The 19,838-nt window shown below is 38.9% G+C and overlaps 1 protein-coding gene across 1 annotated transcript; it reads left to right on the top strand.

Annotated features, from left to right (window-relative positions):
• Positions 1–267: 267 nt before the first annotated feature.
• Positions 268–16,803, top strand: RIOK2 (RIO kinase 2). Its single transcript, XM_074166422.1, has 10 exons — positions 268–461; positions 1,306–1,444; positions 2,828–2,944; positions 3,839–4,014; positions 5,620–5,708; positions 8,673–8,864; positions 9,283–9,375; positions 10,316–10,852; positions 11,829–11,925; positions 16,484–16,803. Exons 1-10 carry the CDS (start codon positions 396–398, stop codon positions 16,643–16,645), a joined length of 1,668 nt encoding a protein of 555 aa, XP_074022523.1. The 5' UTR covers positions 268–395; the 3' UTR covers positions 16,646–16,803.
• The last annotated feature ends 3,035 nt before the right edge of the window (positions 16,804–19,838 follow it).

The raw sequence follows: 19,838 nt of genomic DNA, 5'->3' as shown, positions 1-19,838 counted from the left end.
AATTCGCAGTAGGGAGAGAGGTCGAGCCAGTCGCGGAGTAAAGGATTATTCTCTCTTGATTTTTAGTCCGTAATGACTTACTGGTGAGTGGAGCGTGCAAAGATCCGGCCGACGACACGAGTGTGTACGCAGCTGCCAGGACCGAAGCGTGCAGTACCCCAACCCCGGAGGCGCTCGCTGCCGCCGTGTCGAAAGCTCTGCGCATGCGGGAGGGGGCGGGGCGGGGCGGGGCGGGACGGGACATGACGCGACGCGACGCGACGCGACGCGACGCGACGCGACACACACGCTCTCTGGGCGCATTTCCGCAGGGGCGGAACGGGGCGGCCTAGCTGTGCTTATCGGCGAACTTAGCCGGCTTTTCGCGCCGCGGGCGCGTATCGGCTGCAGCGGTCATGGGGAAGCTGAACGTGGTGATGCTTCGGTACCTCTCCAGGGAGCACTTCAGGGTCCTGACAGCGGTGAGCCGGGGGGGGGGGGGGGGGGGGAGGCCTGGCCGGCGGGGCAAGCCGGGGGGAAGGCCTGCCTAGCCTAGCCTAGCCCAGCCTAGCCTAGCCTAGCCCTGCGCAAGTGGTTCCGTGTGGCCGCTTAGCTAAGCGAGGCCGGGCAGGTTCCGTTCCCGGATGGGTGACCGGGGTGGTTGTGTCGCAGACAGTAGCGGAAGAAAGGCTGCAGAGTAGTGGGACCTGTTACTGTTCTCGCTGCCTTCACTCGGGTCCGATGTTGGTGTTTCCCGATGGGGAGGGCCCAGATCGTGCCATGCTTGCCTTCAGCCGGCCTCCTCGGAGGGGTCGTTAACAGCGGGGTGGTCGCTGGGGCTGCGCGGATGGCGGCCGCCCAGTAAGGTACTCTCACCAGTTTCTCTACACGTGCCGATTGCTGCTGGCATCCAAAGGAGGAGTGAGCAGAGGCTTACCAGTGTGCGGCATGCTGCCTTGGCTGTTACATGGTAAGCGCAGGCCGTGCCAGGTGTGTACTGACAGCAGAGATACTGGTGGAAAAGCAGGTTGAGCCATGTCTGTGTAATTACGAGAAAAGACTCATTTCAGAAGAACAGCTACTTCTTCAACTACCGAGACTGAAAATCTGGTCAGCCATTCATCTTTTGGCCATTACTGTAGAAATTTCAAGGCTGAATTATACAAAGGGTGTCAAGGGGCAGTGATGCACATTAAAAGGGCTGGTTAAGTCATAAAAAATAGTAATAATGCATCCATGAAGGTGATTTTAGTCTCAAGTGGGATGTGGTATTATTTAATTGTTGAACACAGGAGCTAACAAGTCTATTTTTATTTACTCTTATAGGTGGAAATGGGCATGAAGAACCATGAAATAGTTCCTGCTAGCTTAATTGCTTCCATTGCCAGCCTTAAACATGGGGGCTGTAATAAAATTTTGAGAGAGTTGGTGAAGCACAAACTTCTAGCTTATGAACGAACTAAAAGTGAGTTTGAATTTATTTTTTGTTCAGCTCCCTCTCTTATTGTGTCCCCAGTGCCTCACAGTGATACTTGCAGAAGTACCACAGTTTGGAATGTGTGAGCATCCAAGAGCACTTCCGGTCCTTAACTTTTCTTTCACCTGCCCTGGGAATATGGATTTGTGTAGCACCAAAGGCTGTAACTGTCTACTGAGCTGCTCGTGCCTACAAAGATGAGAGGCAGAAATGAGATGAACAGTTAACAATACATACAACAGTGCTCGAATACATACAGTGATACATACAGCAGTGCTCCAGCTCTGGAGCCCCCGACATAAGAAGGACATGAAACTGTTGGAGCGAGTCCAGAGGAGAGCCACAAAGATGATCAGAGGGCTGGAGCACCTCTCCTTATGAAGACAGGCTGAGAGAGTTGGGGTTGTTCAGCCTGGAGAAGAGAAGGCTCTGGGGAGATCTTATAGCAGCCTTCCAGTACCTAAAGGACACCTACAAGAGAGATGGGGAGGGGAGTCTTTATTGGGGAGTGTAGCGATAGGATGAGGGGTAATGGTTTTAAACTGAAAGAAGGTAGATTTAGATTAGATCTTAGGAAGAAATTCTTCAGTGTGAGGGTGGTGAGACACTGGAACAGGTTGCCCAGAGAAGCTGTGGATGCCCCATCCCTAGAAGTGTTCAAGGCCGGGCTCAATGGGGCTTTGGAGAACCTGAAGTAGTGGGAGGTGTCCCTGCCCACGGCAGGGGGTTTGGAACTTGGTGATCTTTAAGGTCCCTTCCAACCTAAACCATTCTGATTCTGTAAATCAAGCCAAATGAGTTGGAGTCTTATAGTACACAAACTGAAGCAGACTGCAAAAACCTGGTACTTTTCACCTCCTCAGAAACAGCTACTGAAGTAGTTTTTCTTCCCTGTCATGTTATAAGTAATAGTTCTGCAGGCCTTTCCCCACTTTCTTCAGCCTTCTAGTAGCATCTTTGCAAACTTACCATAGGAATCTGCAGGAAATTCCTGTCGTTTTTGTCCCAGTTCTTCAGAGCATTAAGGGTCACTCTAGATCATAATAACAATCCCAAATCCTTGTTTATCTCCTACATGTGTATCTTCAAAAATGCCTCTTGGGTTTTCCCAGGCAATTCACAAACTGCTATTGCCACTTTTAGAGAGGTGCTAACAGCATGTCTGTCTTTTGCCCAGTTGTCAGTTTTCATAAAACTTGCAGGAATTTAAACATCTTCACTATTCTGTCGAAATGGGCTGATATTAGCCAACAGGTGAAATCTTGAGTGTTGTGTACTGTAAGCTGAAACAAAAAACAAGACTAAGTTGAGACTTATTTTAATGTATTACATAATGAGAAATTAAATGTTTTGTATTTTATTTTTGACTAGCTGTCCAGGGTTATCGGTTAACTAATGCGGGATATGATTACCTTGCTTTGAAAACTCTGTCTTCCCGACAAGTCATAGATTCTGTTGGAAACCAGATGGGTGTTGGCAAAGAATCAGGTAATTAAAAACACTTTCAGTAATTTTTTTTAAGCAAACACAGCTGTAATGTTGCAAATATTTTGCTAGAAACTAGGTAAGTGTTCCTCTGGACAGTCAACATTAATCTGTCAGACACCAAGATTTATGGGCCACTTGTTGAAATTCTATTTGAGGCTTCTGGCTGTTATTGAATATTTCTTCACAAGAGTGTCATTCTCCTTAGACTATTTTGTCTGATTCTTGGTTCATCGCTTAAAAAGGTACTTTGTAGACAGATGTTATTTGTCTCATGCTTTGTGAAGAGCTTTGAACCATTTTAGCAAAAAGACAACTTCATTTTTTTTAATCCCACTTAGAAATAAAATATTAAAGTAAAATAGTCTCAAAACTATTGGAGTACTAACTTGGTTCCTCTTACGTTCATGTTGATTGTAATTTGACACAGCACATAATTTGTGTAATTGAAGAATGAGAAGAAGATTGTTGGGGACAAATAGTAGAAATGAAACATAGGCTATCTGTTAACGCTGTTTAAATTAAGAAGCTGGTCCCTTGGGTTGTCTATCCACTCAATAGAAAGAAGGCGGCTTTTCCAGAACGTGGAAGCATCTGCCCTAGATTTCTCTCAAGGATAGCTTTCATTTTTTCTTTGCTGTGCAGGTAGCCTGAGGATGTTAACGTGAATATTGGAACCTTAAGGTCTCCTACTCTGAAAGATGTCTCATATCGCATCAGTATTTCTTCTAACGGAGTTCCACAGTCTCTTTAACAATAACTAACTGTAGTAGAACTTGCTATGCCAGAAATAGTAATTGTGAGAAGTGAAATACCAAACTTACCACTGCAGTTTTTCATTAGATACTAGTGTGTTAGATATAATTTATTCAATCAATGCCATTATGTGTCTTCTAGATATTTATATTGTTGCAAATGAAGAGGAGCAGCAGTATGCATTGAAATTACATAGGCTTGGAAGAACTTCTTTTCGCAGTCTGAAAAATAAACGTGACTACCACAAGCACAGACATAAAATGTCATGGCTGTATTTATCCCGGCTAGCAGCAATGAAGGAGTTTGCCTATATGAAGGTAGGTGGCCATTCACACAGTATCAGCAATGGTGTAGTAGACTGGAAGATACTTTTTGGACTGTTTTTAGATCAATTTGGATTTGCAGTGCTGGTAGGATTTATGCGCTTTTTTTTTTTTTTTTCTTCCCCCTAATGAACTTTAAGTATACGTTTCAGAGAATTTCAGTGCAATGTGTTTTGTATACTTTGCAATGACGAAATGAAGCTTTGCCATGGAAGTCATGTGGAACAGAAGTAGGTGTCATGAGAGAATTTCAAATTGATGTTTTTATTCATGGATCAATAATTCATATTTCACCAGTTTTGCTGTTTTTCCTTTGAAAATTATTGCATAAGCTTGCAAAAACACCTTAAAAAGTAAGGAAATTTACAGTTACTGGTCAGAATTATTTTTTCTAAATTCATTTAATTATTTTTTAGTTTAACATGGTTTCAGTTGTTGCTGTGCTGTTTAGGGAAATCTTTCAGTCCACAGTGGTGTTTTGATTTGAAAAGACACGCTTTATTCTGTACTGTGGGAAAAGATTTAATTTCCAAGTGTATATTGCTGCTCTTAGAGTTCTGTATTTTTTGGCCTGCACTAAAAAATGCTGATGTTATCCAGTAATTGAAAGTTAAAGGTGGAAAAATAATTATTTGTAAAAAACCCCTAGTTTTCTCTTCTCCTTTTGTGCTATTCAAGAGTACTATATACATTAAATACTTCCTTGTTTATCTTAAAAATCATTAATAGGTTCTACCAGTGGCCTCCACAGAGAGAGAAAGAACTATTAACATCATTTAAAACCTCTATATTGGTCTAGTTGATCCAACTGATAAAGCATTTTATGGTCAGGACTTGTAGGAAATCAATCGTGGCGGTCAGTTTCCCTGAAAACAGAGTTGGGGGAGGATTGTGTGTGCAAAAGTGATAATAGTGTAATATTTAAGTAACAAAAGCTGTATTTATGTTGCTTTAACTTAGAACTCTATCTTGGAAAAATTCACTGGGAACAAGAGAAAGAATAAAAGAGAATGAACCAATAAAGAAGTTGAGTGGATCAAGTGAATGACTAAATTTGCTTTAAAAAAGGCAAACCAGAGAGCTTCAAAATACTATGACTTACCTTTGGTTAATCTTTAGTGTGCTGTAATGCTGGTTATTGATACTGAAGAGTGAACTTTTGTATTACAGCAACCGAGTATAGATTAACTAGTCAGGCAGAACTGTATTGGCAGCAACTTAGTGTGGAATTTTTTTCTAATGCCTGACACCCTATTCCCAGTTACCTGTTCTTGAATACTTGGGCTAACAGATGAGATACGAGTCTGTCATTTTTCCATTCTGTTGTGTTTTTCTTCCAGATGCACAATTAAACTGTAGATAATACAGCAGTGCAGTGCTGTTTCTAAACTTACAAATTCTACTTGTCTTTGCAGTGAAAGTTCAGATGGCTGTTATGCCTCCTTAAGCATGTTATTTGATGTTTCCACTTAGCATTTCAGTAGTGTTTGCTGCTTCCACAATAAATATTATTGCTTGTCCTAGACAGGAGTTTGTCAGTATATGTAATGTTTTCATAACTATTTAGTTTTAATTCTTCAGTGTGTTGTCTTTTTCCAGGCTTTGCATGACAGAAAATTTCCTGTTCCAAAACCTGTAGACTACAACAGGCATGCAGTTGTTATGGAACTTATTGATGGCTATCCTTTGTAAGTACTGAAGCTTGAAATATCTGTGTTACAGAAACCTTAACAATGTTAGGTTCAGTAAGTAACAGGGTTAGGGTTTTTCCATGTCATGCTAGTGAATTCTGACTTCACCATGCTGAATAATGGTCTCTTGCCTACACTCATTTGCATTCTACTTCGTTACAGTCTTGCTTCTCTTACCTCTTTATTCAGAGAAATTGCTTTTTTCTTAGTCCGAAGAAACTGGTGAAATAGACTAATTTTTTAAGTAAAGAATACATCAAAAGAGCAGTGTGTTTGTATTGCTACAGTTAGTAATTGTTAGTTACTAGTTAGTAATGGTTTCTACAGAGAAATCCCATATTCTATATGTTATTGGATATATACAATATTGAATATAATATCCTTCATGTTCAAAACTCCAGTTCATGATCCTTGCTCTGATAACTCAGGTAAGATTATGACTCACAGTTTTAGAACTTCTGCTCTGTTTACAGAGAATACCATGCGTAATCTGGTTTTGCTTCTTCAAGGAAGGTTACTTTGCTTCAGTTGTTCAACATCTAGAAACACTAAATATCGTTGAGGTTTGCACATGAAGGGCTGGTTTGGTTTTTTTGCAGAGCAGAATGCAAAGGCCTGTATATTTGATACAAGGTAAAATAACCTATGTGCTTGTCCCGAGATTTAAAGTTCTGGAACAAACCAGTCCATGCTCTTGTATAGTAAACAAGATCTAAAGTGGGCAGTTTAATCAAAAAGGAATTAGTTCCAAAGTTTTAACAGTTGAAGAGTAGCATAGAAGAGTTTATTATATTGTCTCCCCACTTTCATTATTTAAAATATTCCACGTCCATCCTGTATATATACTTCAAGTTCCATGTGGACATCTGCAATGGAATTTTACTGTGCTCTCCCTGTTTTGTGATTCTAACCTGAAGGAGGTGAGCAGTGGATGAGAATTATTTCAAATATGCCAAAGAACCTCCAAATAGTTGAGCTTGGAAGGCACCTCTAACAGTCACCTGGTCCAAACATGCTGCTCAAGCAGGCCCACCTAGAGCCTGTTTCCAGTTTTTCTATTGTCTGTTGCCCAAATTAAAAAACTAGGGCAGAGTTGGTGAGTTACAGTAAACAATTGTTATGCTCTCTCTGACAAGTACAGGGTTATCCGAGGTTCCTGGCAAATTGGTCTTCATTCTCCTTGTCTACTACTTTATTTCACTTCTCACAAAATCACAAAATGGTTGAGATTGGAAGGGACCTCCAGAGGTCATCTGATCCAACCTTCCTGCTTGGGCAGGGCAACCCAGGGCTTGTTGTCCAGGACCATGTCCAGATGACTTTTGATGGCCTCTAAGGAGGGAGACTCCGCAACTTGTTTGGGCAACGTGTGCCAGTGCTCAGTCACCCTCACAGTGGAAAAAGTGTTTCCTATATTCAGGCAGACAGACCTGCGTTCCAGTTTGTGCCCATTGGCTCTGGTCCTGTCCCTAGACATCACTGATTAAAGTCTCGCTCTGTCCTCTTTACTCCCTCCCTTCCAGTATTTATATATATTTATGAGATCCCACTGAGCACCTTTTCTTCAAGCTGAACAGTTCCAGCTCTCAGCCTCTTCACATAGGAGAGGTGCTCCAACCCCTTAATCATCCTTGTGGCTCTTCATTCAACTCTCTCCAGTATGTCCATGTTTCTCTTCTACTGGGGAGGCCAGGACCGGACACAGTACTCCAGTTGTGTCCTCACCAGTGCTGAGTAGACGTGAAAGATCACCTCTTTCAACTTGCTGGCAATGCTTTGTCTAATGCAGCCCAGGATACTATTAGTCGCCTTTGCAGCGAGGGCACATTGCTGGCTCATGCTCAACTTGGTGACCACCAAGATCTTTAGGTCCTTCTGTCAAGCTGTTCCCATCAAGTACTGTGGACTTCTGTGTGTCCAGTTTGCTTAACTATTGCCTGAACCGACGCTCTTCCACCAAAGGTACATCTTCCTTGCTCCAGCCCTTCCCCCTGGTCCTTGAGTCCTGAGATTCCAATCTCAGAAGATACCACTTAACACGACTTCCAAATTCAACAAGCGGGACCTTTTATGATACAGACCTGTGGTTATGAGAAGTGTCACCAGTTCGTTTTGGTATGAATGTGGAAGTGTTCAACAGGACCCTGTTACAGAGCTGCTAGACTTCCGTTTTTCATTCTTTGTATCGTACAAATGATCCATTCTCAATACTGTAGTCTGCGTTCAGACTAAAATATTTCACATAACTGTAAATGCTGAGCACTTTTTGACACGTTATGGTACAATAAGATAACTGCTGGTTTACTTGGTTTCTTTCTAAAGACCAGACAATTTGTATTTTGCCACTTAAGGTACTTTGTTTTCTTAGGTATAGGCTCAGGAACACGTTAAGCTTTTTTCTTCGTTTTTTTTTGTGAGTGTTTTTGTGTGTGTTTTGGGTTGGTTTTTTTCCCCCTAACAGTCTATAAAATAGGTTTTTGTAAAAAAAGATGTTGTGGGGGATTTGAATTTGAATACAAGAAGACCTAGTTCCCACTGAGACCATAAGATTACCTAAAACAGGAGAGACATAAAAATTTACAGATCCATTATTTAAATAATGCATTATGACAATGGTGCCTGATGGGAGACAATGAGCATAAATTGAAATGAGATTTAGCTTGGATAAAAGGAGACATTTTCTTAAATTGAGGACAGTGAAGCAGTGGCACAGGGTGCTACGGTGCTTGAGGAGGTTGCACAGTGGCTCTCCATCCCTGGAATTTTTCAAGCCCCAGCTAGACAAAGCCCTGAGCAATCTGGTCTGATCTCTGAGTTGACTCAGAGGAGGGTATTGGACCTGAAATCCCTTTTAATTTGAATTACCCTGGCATTCTGTCAGATGTGTTCCATGTATTTTGTCTATGTTTTTAAATTAAGTCTTTCAACATTCAGAGTATTTTATTTTATTTAACTTTTCAGGTGCCAGGTGCGCCAAATGGAAGATCCTGCCTCCGTCTACAGTGAATTAATGGATCTTATTGTAAAACTTGCCAATCATGGTTTGATTCATGGTGATTTCAATGAATTTAATCTCATATTGGATAATGATGACCGTGTCACTATGATTGATTTCCCTCAGATGGTATCAACATCACATGCGAATGCTGAATGGTAGGTTCAACTTTAATGATGTTTTCAAAGTAAATCTCACAAGAGCTGATGACAGCAACAGTCAACCATGACTTGTTTCCATAAGCCTGTTTCTGGTTTTTTTTTCTACCATTGTTGTCATGCAGCACAAATAAAGTTCCAAACGTTGATTGATGAGCGTGTTTGGAAATGTCTCTTTAGGAAAAATACGTAACTAATTGCTTCTCAGAGAGAATGACGTTGTTAAGAAATGCTTAGAAATGCTTAGAAATGCTTACTGCACCAGTTTGTCTCCCTAGCTGTTTGTCTTGGAATCACTAATTGAAATGATTTTAAAATAAAATCAGTAAAAGTCAAGAAATGTAGGTTAAAAGTTTGTCATTGGAGTAGACTTCATCACCTTGATTTTGTGTTTGTACAATTCTGGCTTTGTTTACAGGTATTTTGACAGAGATGTTAACTGCATTAAGGAGTTCTTTAAGAAACGCTTCAACTACGAGAGTGAGCTCTTCCCATCATTCAAAGACATCAGGTAGAAACTGCCATATGAATTTGAGTTCTCCTATTTGTGGTATTTGTGTTGGTTTTGTGAGAAAAATGGGTGCCTGTGAGATATGCTTGTAGGAGAAATAAAAAGAAATAGGCCCAACTATGTGATTTTTAAATCATTGTTTTGTCATTCCTATTGTGTTTTCTTCAAAGTTGCTGTAAGTGGTTTCTAAAAGCTAAAGCGTTCTTTAAAATCTGCTGCTGCTTCCATTGTCTTTCCTCTTGCAGCTAAGGAAGAGAGATCAACCTAAAAGTTTGATCCAAATTGTGGATCTAGGAAACGTTAACAGTGATGCAGAATCAGTTTCTCCCGCTTCGCAAAGCCTATTTGACAGTTCTAGTATATTGAAGACTAATTTGGGTTTCAATTTTAAATTTATTTTTAAAATGCTAGTAAATACTAGTCACATAGGTGACTGCCTCTTCAAACATTATTATGTTCATAGTTTTCTTCCTAATGTCTTTTGTCCATTTTGAAAAGTAACTTTACTTATTATAAGACTGAAACTGTTGCAATGAAATGGGGTTTATTTCATTATAGTGCTTTTCCAAGAAGTTACCATACTTGAATCAGTCTCTCTGTGTCAGTGTATTCTTTGTTCTTCTGTTTGCTTAATCATAATTTGAACTTAAAGCCAAATTGTATTCCTGTGAAAAGAAAATAATTTTCTATAAATAAATGCTGGTTATGGAGGTGGAACAATCTTCTGTAGAAGTTTGCTTCTCTCAGGTCTCATTCTATTAATACGTTACCTAAGGTTCAGCACTATTATGTGGTGTTCTGTGTGTTCCAACAGAATATATCCTCTTTGTTAATAGTATGGGTAATTATAGTCTGGTTTGATTAATATTTTTAAACCAAATGTAGCATATCGGTGTCTTGATGATTTAGCATATTAAAAGAAAGCATACTTCTTTTACAGGAGAGAGTGTTCTCTTGATAGAGAGATTGCTGCCAGCGGCTATACAAAAGAAATGGAGGAAGATGGTGAACTGCTTTACCCACCAGGTTCTGATGAGGATGATAATACAACAGAGGTATCTGAATTTGTAGAAGATGCTGAAAATAAACTCAACTTCTTCAGGAAAGATAGAGAAAATGATGCAGACTTCATGTATGAAACGGGTGATTTCTCTGAAAGCAGAACCTCTAACAACTTCATGTATACCAGCGAAGAGGCTGACACAACTGAAAGTAGTGAAACTACACAAAGGCTGAATATGTCAAAGTTGAGTTCAGCCTTAGAAGAAGTTGAAGAGCAAGCTATGCTTTGGAAGTCCGGTGAAGATGTGGAGAGTTCTGCATTTGTTTTTATTAAGGGCAAAACCATAACCGAAAATGATGCTGAAGTTGAAAATCAGACAAGTCAAGGAGGGTGCTGTAATGATAAAGAGAATGAAGACAAATGCCCTGATCTGGTTGACTTGTCAACTTTAAACGAGAACATCAGGCATGACAGGTAAAGATTCATATTTGCTGTCTAGTAGTGTGGTTCCTCTCCTCCCTCAAATAAATGCAAATCTTTTATGTAGTTCAAAAAGGACTAGTCTTCAGCTAACCTTGTTTAAATTGAAGACAAGGCTTTCAGTTTATTTTGAAAACATTGCAGTGAGTATCGTCCTATTGGTCTCACGATAGGCAACCTCTTGATTGGTACTATGTGTGTAATGCTTCATATGTAAATTGTGACAGAACAGTTGTCTAGCTGTGTAGTCATATCTAATGAGAGAACAGGTCTTGGATTTAATTTGTAGACCAACTTATTTTCTATGGTGGAATTTTTTTCCCTTTTTCTTTATTTCAGTTAATATCAGTACTGAAAGAGTTCTTGATATTAAAATACTGCTTCTAAATAACTTTTATGAATAAGTTTGTAATTTGACTGCTGATGCAAAGCCAAATTATTCTGCTGCTTACTCAGATGAAGATAGCAGGAACAAGCTCCTTGGAATGTATTAGTCAAATATATTGTATTGTAAGCTTTTCTAGGTTTTAATTCCTTTCCTGATGTACTCAGAAATTCCTGCTTACCTTCAGGATAGCCCCTTGTACATGAAATTCCAAGTCTGAGTTTGCCAGCTGACCAGGTTCCTGGATGCATATACCAAACTCATACTTCCCCTCATCTACTTTTCCTTTTTATTGAAATGACTTGTCGAAACATTCTGCAGAATCAGAAATATTTTTTTCTGGTGTTCTGAAGCTTCTTTTCATGTGCTTGGTATACATGTGGCTATTGTGCAACAAATTCTTCCTTTCATAAAATGCCTGTTGTGAACAACTAGTGTTAAAATACAAATGTTTTGTAGTACTTGCATGTTCTGTTGTGAGTTTTCAGGTTATATCTCAAGAAGTTGAGACTGAAACATAGTGCTTATAAAGGCAAAGGATGTTTATCTTGCTAGTGGAATGAAATATTGATTTATGTATTCTAGGAATGAAGAGAGTGCCGTTCATATTGCTGAACACAGAACAAGGACTGAAAGTATCACATCAGTCAGAAGTCTTGGGAGCTGTTCAACTATTCCGGCGGTAAATATTATTATATCTAGTTTACCCTTGGAGCACATTAAATTGCACATAGCTGGTAGTACCTATTTGTAAAAATGTTCTCTAGCATTAATTATTTTTAAAAAGACTTGTGCCATGTACCTCTCTGATTTGCATTTCCATGCCCACAGAAAAATAGGACTGATACTTCTGTAATTGTTCACACAGAACTATTTCCAGCAGTTTCCTTCATGTATTGCTCTTTTATCAAAGCTCTACATCAGCATTAACGACCCTTTATTTAGCCAATAACAGGCTAATGTATGTGAATGTATGTTAATGCACTAACATGTAACCAGTTGTAATTTCTGTTGCTAGCCACAATTTACATTTTTTTTTTTTTTTAAAGTGGCTGCTTGAGATTTAATTCGGCCTTTCTCACCTGTCATCGTAGAGATTTCTTCACACTTCTGAACCATTTGTGTGAACTCACTTCAATAGTGATTTCTTTGGCAATATGAATTTGTTTGATGTTCTGCATTATATACATCAGAACATTTTCAGCAGAATTTAATGTCTTTTTCTTCAACCCATGACTATACACTAGTCAGTAAGGCGACGTCTGTCGCATTTTTAAAAGTGCATTCTCATTTTAAAGGGAAAAAATCCAACATTCTTTGTTAGTTATAAAGTGTTCTTATGCAAAGCAGGAAGAAACTTCCTTCAGCTAACAGCTGATCCTCGAGGTATTTTTTTAATTAGGTCAGACTACATACCTGCCATTGTAAATATGCATACCTATGTTTAGTCTTATTTTCATTTACAATTAGGAGCATGTTTGGGGAACACATTAGTGTAGTTTCAGCTCTTTCGCAACATGTTCAAAAGTAAACATGTACTTTTCAATTTGGGTTTATTCAAAGCATTTCTATTGCCTGATTAGAGTATCAGATTATCGCAGTATATCTGAAACCTCTAGTATCAGCAAGAGCAATTTTTAAAATTTTTTTTTTTTTTCAGTTAGACTTGATCTTTCTCATTTACAGTCTTTCCAGTCTGCTATTTACTGCTTCATTAGTTTTCTAACAAAGGCTTTGCTCCTGTCCTTTAGGTGATACGTTGTTCTGTGAAGCAGCCTTGTTTTATACAAGGTGCCTGTCGGTGGCTACAATATTCTTGGAATAGTTGGCTGCCTTACTCTTACCATGTTTGGATTTGTTTTTTTTAAGATAAATGTTTTAAAGATACCAATAGCCAATAAAGTTACGTGTGTAAGTAAATGTTAAGGTACAGCATGTTTGTGTCTTGTCTGAGACATATTTTTTTAACAGGAGTTCATACAAGGAAAAAAAAAACAATTTCGATCTTCATCACAGTTCTTATTCTAGGGAATGGCACTGTATGTTCTTAAGGAGACAACGGATTAGGTAAAAACTGTGGTATGAAGTAAACCTGGCAGGATGACCTGCCAGGAATTCCCTAGTTTCTGGTACATGCAATCTTTTTTTTTCTTTGTTTTTTTTTTTTTTTTTTCCTTTTCTTTTTGGTTTGCTAATGTAAGTGTGCAGAATTTAAAAAAAAAAAAAAAAAAAAAGCTTAGTGCTACTAAAGGAAAGTACTTGAAATTGTACTCCTCTACACCACTTGGTGGTAGCAGTGGTCGTTAGGTAGCTACAGAAACCTTTTTCAGTATTTAGAGGGTGTATGTATATTCTCCAGGCAGACACGTAAAACATGTTAAAAATACATAAATGGCATGTATGTACCTAATTTTCTGTTCTAAAGAAAGATAAAAGCACTTTAGCAGAGAAGCTTTTAAGAGATGCAGCCACATAAAAAATTTTATCCTGCACCAGTTTACTTTGCATAGCGCTTTTACTTCCATGCTTTTGTGCTGAGTAAAATAATGTTTCTTCCCTTTACTGAATCTTGTTTTAACTTTTGACTGTTAGAGCTAAAGAAACAATGTGTATAATGAGCTATTTGTAACATAATTATAAAGCTAAAAATGCAAAATACTGGCAGTGCAGTAAGATTCACTGGGCTGCTTAGAGCTTACACCTGTTATTGCTGCTAGTATTTATCTGTTGTTTTTGCAGCTTGTGTTCTGTTTGGTGGAGAAAACATATTAAAAAATAATCAGATTTTTAAATTTACACAAATGAATTCATAGAAGCATAAATAAACAATGGCAGCAATAGCAGTAGGTACAGTCATAACTTGGATGCTACGCCAAAAAGGGAAAGTATCATGAATTTTGGAACATCAGCTGAAGTAAGGTATCTTTCTGTGCTTGTACAAATCTTTATAGGCACTGGTGTAATTTAATTAGAGGAAACAATGTGGATGATCAAAAACTTAAATAATAAAATTAATAATAAAATGTAAATCTACTTACTCCAAAGCTCAGTATTTGCTCACATTTAAGTTACGGTGATGGAAAGACTAGTGAATTTTTTCTGCGACATGCTGTGGTTGAGCGATAGGATTTGGTGAATTTACATTATGATTACATGTCAGGGACTTCTAGTATCCATCTTAGAAATTTTCTTCTGGCAAGAAGAAACTATAAACTAGTTACCTGTCCTGGACCAGAGTGGGAGAATTAGAGATGCCTTCTTTCAGGGTTCTGCCTATAAAAAACACAGAATGACAGATACTTTATTGGCAAAAGAAAAATATTGGTGTGTCAGTTTCAATTAAGTCTGATCAGTTTCTCCTCAGGAATATTTTTAAAGAGAATCTATAATTATTATTTCCAAAGAACTCATGGTTAGCTACTGAGTGCTGCTTAGTTCCCAAGGAAAGAAGGACACATTACATGCAAGTCTTTTTTCATCCGCATTTCAACAGTCAGCCTGCATGTGACATAACTTAGGAAACTGCTGTTCACGTGGTTCCCTGATTATTCCAGCTGAAATCAGGATTGAGTAATTGGATTCACTGACTACCTTGTATTTTGTTACTTTAGTTGTATTAATCACAGAAATTCTTGAAGAGCATAGCTTGCCAAAGTTACGCTTTCTGATTCGTGATTTACTCTCTACCAACTTAATACTTCATATGCAGCAGTGAAATGGAGTTGATAGTAAGATCAACAAAGCGCAACAAGGCAAGTGAAGTCAGGGTACATGTAAAGGAAATGTAATTAGATCGGTATTTTTCCTCTTGTCCAGTTATTAGGCCATCAGCATATCTTTTATTAAGGGCAGATATATTCCTTGATGTCATTTTTTTTTTAATGTTTTATTAATTAGAATAAAAATAAGACACTCCTTTCGGATTTCCAACAAGATATGATTCTGTTGCGATGAAAAGAATTTGATTTCTCTTTTTTTTTCTTGCAAGTCAAGATACGTGAGTACGCAGTCAATATCAGTGTAGCAGCTTGAGTTGGGGTCATTTTCTGAATGACAAAATCATAGCCACAGTCTAATTCATGGCTTCATTTTTATTATGGGTAGCTATTGCCATCATAATTCAGAGCAGAACTCAGAATGTAAACATAGGTGTAAATAACAGATGAAATGTCATAAAACTACTGCAGTTTTATTTATGGAAATAACAGGTGCAGTTGCTGTTTCAGTACTTTTGCTGTAGGAGCAGGAGACAGTCCTGACCTTGTGAATCTTTGTAGGAGAGTGCCTCACAATGGTGTAAAACTGGAGGAGGAATTGTAAATCACTCCTGACTGCCCAACTTTTTTTAGCCACACTTGTGATAGAGAATAGTTGTTTTCCATTAGAATCATGCTCAGATCTTTGTAATCCAAACTTCAGAAAAAACAGGGTGCTAAAAAAAAATAAATAGGCACAAACAAAATAATTACTACAGGATGTGAAATGTTCTTGTTCCTCTTTTTTTTTTTTTAAAAGACATTTGTCTAATATTCAAGCATAGACTAGTATCAGCTTTTACATTTTTGTAACGCAGATGTTTTTCACTGAGAGATGCTGATCCTTTATGATCCCCATAAGACAGACATTTAAACTCTGTAAGGTATGATTTAAAATGCTGTTTTTTAGAGCTAAGACTATCAGAAGAGAGTAGCATAGATAATCCCACACCCCTTTAGATGCTGGGAGTCCTGAGGGTTTAGAGTTGAATGTGACTTCCAACAAATGTGCAGCACACCATGCAGATCTTATCCATAGCAAAAAATGTCTTTTAAGTCAGTCGAGCTTTTTTTGATTTTTCTTACAACGGAACAGCTCTGTTCATCATTTCTACAGCAAAGCTAAACTGAAGTTCACATGAGAACTTCTTGCTGCACTTCTAGATTAAGACAGGGCTTCACAGGAGGCCTAATTGCCAGTACTGGGTGGGAGCTGGCTTAATTTATCCTACTGCCAATAGATTTGAGCAGCACAACAGAGGCCTGAAGACAGCCCTGTATGTGCAGTTTAGTGCAACACAGCACAGACCTGGGCTTACTCACAGTAACTGTTGTGTAGATCACTAACTTCTTGATATTCAGAAGCCTTCCTTTTAGGATCATGCGTGTTCGTGTTGGTATTGAAAATGCGCTATCATTGTGCCATGTCTTAGTACTAAATGATCTTCATAAAGCTCTGATACTGACTTGTTTGTTTATTTGTAGGAACTGGTGAAACAGAAGATAAAACGTCAACTGACCAAACAACAAAAGTCTGCTCTGAGGCGACGGCTGCAAAAAGGAGAGGCAAATATTTATACCAAGCAACGTCGAGAAAATATGCACAACATTAAGTCAAGCTTGGATGCAGCTAGTTTCTGGGGGTAGTTTATTAAAACTCCCATAGACCATGAGAAAACTCATAATGTATACAGTTGAAAGAATTATGCTAATAACCAATAATAATCCTTTTATAAAATGGAGGAATCTCTCTATACAACCAAATGTTTTTCTGGAAGTTAATAAACTTCATTCTGGTTCCTATGATTTTGATCAGGGGGATTTTGTTTTGTCTTTCTGTTTAAAACCATTGACTGTAATTTAAATTATATCAGTAGTACAGGCTAAGATCATTTAACTAGGGTAATTTCCAACAGTATTTTGTTGTAAATCAATTGTACTGGGTTTGAGTAAGAATCAAACAGAGGATTCATCTTAATAGGCAAGGAAGGGGAATTTTTTTAACCAATTCTTGCAATGACTTTAAATTTTTAATGTTGCCCTCATGTTATAAGCAGGTATTTGTTTGGTTTAATTAAAAATCACAAATATGAATCTGATAGGAGTTAGTACTCTTAAGATTTCGTTTGTACCTGTACAAACATGAGCAATCCATCTGATGAATATGCATTCTTTGAAGCCAGCAACTCATTTATTTTTTTTCCTTCACTCCAAGATCTCACTTATAAATCTTGCCCATAGAAATACCTAATAATATGTTGTACAGACCTGCAAGCACTCAGATTTTTAATGTGCCTGCACAGTTACCAATAAATTTAATTCCATTATGTCTAGTAACTTACAGAAAGTGATGAGAATTCTCAAACTTCTCTTTTAAAAAGTATTAGTGTGACTTTAACTGTGCTATACCCTTGAGGTCAGAAGGAGAAAAACAAGTATCTTGATTTTTATTTATTTTTTATTTTAAGCAAGAAATGTCTAGTAATAAAATTAAATGGTGTTTATATTTAAAAACACATAATAAAGAGAAAAGTGTTTGTGAACACTGAAGCAACTGTAGCAAAAGAGAGCAGTTTAAATTTTTCTTCTTTTTTTTGATCTTCTATCCACTCTATCTGTGCTAGAGATGAGGTGGAGCCCTTCTTGGGAAGGACAACTTGGTGGAATTTAAATTATCAATCTATAGTTTGGAAAATCTTAAATCTACTTGCCTGAGTAAAAGAAATTAGGAACTTTGGCTTTGACCTTTGGTTTTCTGCTCACATGTCTGATGCTATCTGTTCTATCTCCTGTGTACCTGTTATGCTTGATACCTTACACAGGTTTTAGCTTGTTGAAGAATTGCAGCCTCTGTCTTGTATTCCAGCATGCTCTTGCTTTCAAAGTTTTTAAGTTTTACCTTCCCTCTAGAACAGTATAAAAGCTAGTCTCAGACAGCAGCTGTATATAGTCTTAAATAAAATCATGGTAGATTAAGTGAAGAGATGTATGCAGTAGATAGGTGTTCCTTGCAGCATCACAGCTGTGTGTTGACAGAAGTACAAGTCCAATTAAATCTTAGACGTAAGTGATTGCAAACAAGGTATGTAGGCCTATTTCCTAATACAGCTAGAGCTGGTTTTAGCAGGAGTAGAAAAGCAAGCTTAGTGAGTTTAATTGCATTTCCATTTTAAACATCAAGGTGAAAAAAAAAACCAACCTTTTTATGTTTATAGGCTCTTACCAGTTAAGAGACTGGTTCAGTGACAGCGTAACAAGATTTGAGTTACCATTCTTTGGCTAAGATGTGCATGCACTTTTTGGATTCTAATTTAGGACTTCTCTCAGTAAATGAGTTCTTTTTTGTGTGAAAAGTGTTGAGATAAAGACAGGAAGATCACTCACCAATTACCACCACTTGCAAAACAGACTCAACTTGGAGAAATTAATATAATTAATTGCAAGTTAATAACACAGTAGGCTAATGAGAAATAAAAACAAAACTCAAAACATCCCTCTTCTTCCCACACTCAGCTTCACTCCTGACTCTTACCTTGTCCCTTCTGAGCGGCACATGGGGATGGGGAATGGGGGTTGCAGTCAGTCCATAATGCTCTGTCTCTGGCGTTCCTTCCTCCTCACGCTCTTCTCTTGCCCCAGCATGGGGTCCCATGCTCTTCTCTATAGGCTGCGGAGGATTCTCTGATCTGGCACCTGGACCATCTCTTCCCTTCCTTCTTCACTGACCTTGTTGTCTGTGGAGCTGCTTCTCTCACATTTTCTTGCTCCTTCTTCACAGCTGCTGCGCAGGGTTTTTTACCCTTTATTGAATATGCTGCCCTGGAAGTACCACCAGCGTTGCTGACGGACTCGGCTTTGGTCAGCAGTGAGCCCATCTTGGAGCTGATGATCTGACTTTGTCCCACATGGGGGCAGCTTCTGGCATCTTCGCACAGGAGTCACCCCTGTAGCGCCCCCTGCCCATTACTAAAATCTCTCTAGGTAAAGCCATTACATGTGGAAATTGTCTTCATGGTTCTATACAGCAAATAACCTGCTGAGGAGGAGCTCAGCTTCCCTGCTGGCTGGAGGCCATCAAGGGGTGTCAGAAGTCAACTCTGAACAGACTCTAAGCAGGTTACAGCCATGTAAGTCATAGAAGCATTTAGGGTGAAAAAGACCCATAAGATCATCACATCCAACGTAACGCTACCAAGTCCACCACTAAATCATGTCCCTAAGTGCCATATCTACACATTTTTTAAGTACATCCAGGTATTGTGACTCAACCACTTCCCTGGGCAGCCTATTCCAGTGCTTGATAACCCTTTGAGTGAAGAAGTTTTTCCTAATATCCAATATAAATCTCCCCTGCACAACTTGAGGCTATTTCCTCATTTTCCTATTACTTGTTACTTGGGAGAAGAGACCAACACCCACCTCTCTAGAAGCTCCTTTCACGTAGTTGTAGGGAGCAATAAGGTCTTCCCTTGTCCAGGCTAAACAACCCCGGTTCCTTCAGCCACTCCTCATGAAGTCTTGTTCTCTACACCGCTTTACACCTTCATTGCTCTTCTTTGGACATGCTCCAGTATCTCAATATCTTTATTGTAGTGCACAGCCCAAAACTGAACACAGTATTTGAGGTGGAGCCTCACCAGTGCTGAATACAGTGAGAAAGTAATTTCCCTAGTCCTGCTGGCCATACTATTTCTGATACAAGCCAGGATGCTGTTGGCCTTCTTGGCCACCTGGGCACGCTGCTGGCTCATATTCAGCCAGCAGCTGACCAACAGCCCCAGATCCTTTTCCGCTAGGCAGCTTTCCAGCCACTCTGCCCCAAGCCTGTAGCGCTGCCTGG

This window comes from Numenius arquata, chromosome Z (genome assembly GCF_964106895.1).
Source record: "Numenius arquata chromosome Z, bNumArq3.hap1.1, whole genome shotgun sequence".
Taxonomy (NCBI): Eukaryota; Metazoa; Chordata; class Aves; order Charadriiformes; family Scolopacidae; genus Numenius; species Numenius arquata.
This window is presented reverse-complemented; position numbering and strand designations above follow the sequence as displayed.